Raw genomic sequence first — 4,641 nt, forward strand, 5'->3', positions numbered from 1 at the left:
GCAGCTGCGACGCGAGCGGTTGTGTGCTGTGTTCCAGTGGGTGAGCGATTTTCGGTAATCCCCCCAAATAATCCTCCCCAAAAGCCCATTTCCCCTATTTTCTAAATTTTGAAGCCCCCAAAATAGGGGGTGCCTTATAGTTGGGAAAATACGGTAATTTCCATATTGCATCAGGACCAAAACAATATTTGTAGTAATAGGAACTGTCAGGAGCCGTAAGTGTACTACTGTGTTGAAAAGGGCAACAAGAGATCCTCCACAATGCATAATATAGCAAGATACAAAGCTGCGTTTGTACAGTTACTTGTGCATAGGTGTCAGGGCTGGTTCAGCTGCAGGTCAGCACGGAGACACAGAGATGAGCAATAAAATTGATTCTTTATTCAAAGAAACAGAATACAAACTGATAAACCTACAGGCGGAACTGGCCCCGGGGGTCAAGCAGTTGCCAGAACTGTGTCTCCCACTTTCCCCTAAGTCTCCTCCCCATCCAGCTGTTTTCCCAGCCATCTTAAACTCCGTCCGTTTTCTGTGCTCTTTTCTCTGCTCCATGCAATGCTCTCTGTGCCCTTGGAGACAAGGGAGGAGTGGAGCTGAATACAGTGGGACCGGCAGGCTCCTATTGCAGCCTCAGCCCCCACCTCCCTCTCAGCTGCCTCTCCTTCCTCTCTCACTCAAGCCTGTTGCTTGTTCAGCATCCAGCCATCCTGCTCTCTGCCTCATCGTGTCCTACCACCACTCCCCTGGCTTTTATCCTTCCTCCTCTGAGGCTTCTCTAGGGCACAGAAGCTAACCAGGAAGCAGGACATGAGTGCCACAGGTCTCTTCCCACTTGGGATTCCCAACAACTTGCATTTATAGAGGCATCCAGCACTGGAAGCAGAGCATAACTGTTGCAGCTAGTAGCCATCGAGAGCCCTATCCTCTGTGACTGCACAAAGAGGATTGATGGAGCGGACTAGACCAAACACCTGTGACTAAAGAACGCTTGAAGGATGTGATAAGTTAATGCACTTGCTGTTTCCCTCGGTTCTTGCATATGGTAAACCGTATGCCTGCGTTGTTTCAACACTTTCATTCGTTTACTTCTACAGAGAACGATTCTGACTCGGACAGCGAGTTGTCCCTTGACGAACACAGCAGCTCCTATGCCTCCTCACACTCGTCGGATAGCGAGGAAGATGGGGTAGAAGCAGGGAAAAAATGGAACGCAGCCAGCTCAAAAAACAATGACCGGGGTCCACTCCACAGCACCCCCAAAGGTAAGAGAGTAACAGCTAAAACTGTGCTTCCTCCTGTGGGGGCCTTAAAGGTCACTTTGAAATGGCTGGTGTGCTTCAGAGAGTAGCAGGGTCTTGTCCTTGGAAGATGCACCCCAAATCTAGATGGGTTTGGCCTAAGACAGGACTGGGGGACCCTTCTTGCTGACAGTGGATGGGGAAGCCAGCAGAACCGGAGCCAAAAGTACTACAGTACCTACTCCATCCTGTTTTCCATCCACCATCCCTTCTGTTCACCCACATGAAATTAGAAGGAGAATCTCAGGCCACAGGTTGCCCACCCCTGGAACAACTGGCTTGTTATTTCACATTCCCCACCTGATTCAGGTGCCGGTCGTAAGGATAAACGAAAACACTATATTAAAAGTTAAAAGGGCAGCAGAGATGAGCCATAGTCAAAATGAGCGTTTACTACGCAAGAGGATTCTTAGTCTAAAAAGGTCTTCGGCTGTCGCAGTTCCTTAGGCGAATGGGGCAATGGCCTCCTTCATTGGTTGCGAAGCTGCGGCACCAGTCAATTCAGAGAAAGCCAAAAATACTCCTGGCCACATTTGGGTGTTACCCAGAACAGCGTGGAAGGCTGAGAAAGAAGAAACCTCTCAGTTAGCAGGCACAAGAATGCCGCTCCAATCAGCTGACACAATCTAGGCAACAGGTCCATGGTGAGCAAAGGGCAGGGCTGCACATGAAGCCACCAAAAGAGAAAACAGCTCCTTGTTCTCTTCAGGAATGTGGAGCATTTTCTCTGCCTTGTGTCTCTTGTGGCATTTCGGCAAGAGCAAGAGTGCAGTGTTTCCTAATGCAACAGGACTGCCCTGGTTTGCAAATGACCCTCTCCATGACAGGAAAGTCAGTGGAGAGGCAGTGACAAGCAGACTGAGCAGAGCAGATCTCTGCCCCCCCCATCACTTAGTGAGGCTTAATTTCATTTATAAAAAAATCAATTGCAAAATGTACAAGTCACTTTATTTGGCTGAAAATGGGGGCTCAGAAAGTGGCATACTTGAAACTCAAGTAATCGCCAAACCCTTAATTGTAAAAGGGAATCACTCGGAACCCAGTTACTTCTTGATCCCTGGCTGTGATCAAGAAATCACCTATTCCCCCCCCCCCCTTTAAGTTTCTTCTGCCCTAGTTTTATTTTTAAGTGAGAACATTTCCAGTGCTGTTTTAGAAGAATGGATTTTGGATGGTGTGTGTGTATATGGTGGTCCAATAAATGCTCAGTGGTGAGGAAAATATGCTTCCCAACCCCCGATTACACTGCTGAGCTTCCAATTCATTTGTGGAGCGAAGGTTGCCAGCAGGGTGGCTGCAAATAAGGAGAAAAGAAGCAACCATGAACCTAAACCTGAAATTATACGCAAACCAGTTTTGAGCCGAGGAAGCTGCCTCATCCCGAGTCAGATCATTGGTCCATTGGGCTTGGCATCGTTGACACTGATTGACAGCAACTCTCCAGGTTTTCAGGCAGGAGATACCACAGACTGAAACTAGTTCGCTTTGGCCAAAGATGTGTCATTGCTAATGGGCGTATTCTGTGTTGTAGATAGTTGCCAAAGCTGCTTCCAAGAACAGAGGAATCTGCAGAGAGAAGCTCTCATGTTGTGTGTCGCTTTTTGTTTTTAATTGGGGTTTTATTTTCCTGTGTCCTGCAGTGGATTCTGTTCCCAATCACGTGAAATCCTACTGGCCTTCTGAGGGTGTAACGGCAAGTGACGGCGAGGAGCCAAGTGCAAAGCAAAAGCTGAAGGTGGAAACCAAGGTGAACGTGGAACTTCACCGGGAAAACCACACCAACCACAGCAGCGAAGCGCCTCAGGATAAAGAGAACGAAGGGCAGCAGAAGGAGAACAAGCCCCTTGTGCAGCAGAACCACCAGCAGCCAGAACAGAGGAAAGGTAATGGAGAAAGGTCTCCGTAAATATATCCCCAGAAATAAATGCTCAAGAGACCGTTAGCTCTTCCTGCATCATCTCAGCCTCTCCTACGTTGAACACACCACCTTAAACATACCCGCATTTCACTGGATGTCACGATTGGACATCCTCCCATCCGTTCTGAACAAAGGAGAGGTGCAGAGAGCTTTGCTTCAGGCAAGCACAGCAGTGCATTTCTCCATTTTGTGGTCCTGCCTTTTCCCCTACCCTTTAAGATGGAGTAGTTTCTTTGTTCTTTGCCATGCCACTATCTCACAATTCCGAATGTACCCTTTGTGAAATCGATCCTTACAGGGAGAACTTGCTGGGTTTTCATTTCATGTCTCAATCTGAGCTCTTTTCTATGACCTTTTGTACCAAAGGGTAGGTGAAGGGCAGGCTTGGGTACCAAGATTCTTCCCATATAAACTGCTTTTCCAGATGGACAAAGTCTTGGTAGGCATTGGTGGTTGAGAGTAATGATAGGCCAGACTTACTTATTTCCAATCTAAGAATACATGGAGCATTGAGTCTTCCTCAAATACAGGTTTTGAATTTGTCTCCATTTCATTATACTGAATTCCTCCACTCATCACTTCCTGTTTCTTTCCACGGAAGGCATACTGAAGAACAAAGTCACCTACCCACCGCCACTGGTGGACAAGAACATGAAGAACAGACTAAGGGAAAAACTGTCAGATTATAATCAAACCACTATCTCGCCAAGAATGACTTCCATTGGGACTAACAATGGCATCCGCGCCACTTCAGATTCTGGAGTAACAATAAAAAACCCCAGAAGAGATCAGCCTCCAGAACAGATAAACGGTTTGGCCATGAACGTCCATGTGGGAACCGTAACTGCAGAGACTTCTGATTCTGAGTGAGTGTGACTCTTCGTGAATTGCTTCTCTCTGTCGCGTGGTGTTGCCCCTCTTGGGTTTCTGACGCCTGCTCCTCTCCATACTTTTTAACACTTCAATGGCCCAAATTGCAGACGTTTGTTCTTATAAACGTCAGGGCTGTTTGCTCCTCCTTTTCGTCTGCTTTCTCTTGTGCACCAATTTCAGTGCTTCAATCCTGCTTTATTTTAAACCAAAGTTCTCTGTTGTTTCTGAAACGGGGAACTCTGGTTTAACGTCAGTTGACTCATCAGGATAGTAAGCCAGAGTCATATCCTGGAACCTAATTAATCACAATATCCCCTACCAGCCTAACCCGAGTTAACAGAATACTTGCTTTTTACCAATTACCTTGTCCGAAAACATCCTGTCATTAATTTCACCCACTTTTTAACTTTCCTACTGCGTCAAGCTGCTGACGCCTGTCTGTCTCTCTCCATGCTAACATATTAAAATGAGCTCGGTAGTTTCACTGAAAGGATTTGTCAGCCTGCCTCTATTTTAACCCCAAGTTGCATGATTGCTTCTCTTCATGAACAG

The 4,641-nt window shown here is 46.9% G+C and overlaps 1 protein-coding gene across 3 annotated transcripts in view; it reads left to right on the plus strand.

Moving 5' to 3' along the window:
- The window catches only part of CELSR1 (cadherin EGF LAG seven-pass G-type receptor 1), a 148,316-nt gene that overhangs the window by 141,632 nt on the left and 2,043 nt on the right, over positions 1–4,641 (plus strand). For all 3 annotated transcript variants that reach the window (XM_081929114.1, XM_081929115.1, XM_081929116.1), the window contains exons 32-34: positions 1,095–1,262; positions 2,939–3,181; positions 3,818–4,082. In XM_081929114.1, the coding sequence (XP_081785240.1) occupies positions 1,095–1,262; positions 2,939–3,181; positions 3,818–4,082 (676 nt within the window). The remainder of the gene's footprint in view (positions 1–1,094; positions 1,263–2,938; positions 3,182–3,817; positions 4,083–4,641) is intronic.

Source organism: Podarcis melisellensis (genome assembly GCF_964234715.1).
Source record: "Podarcis melisellensis genome assembly, chromosome: 10".
Taxonomy (NCBI): Eukaryota; Metazoa; Chordata; class Lepidosauria; order Squamata; family Lacertidae; genus Podarcis; species Podarcis melisellensis.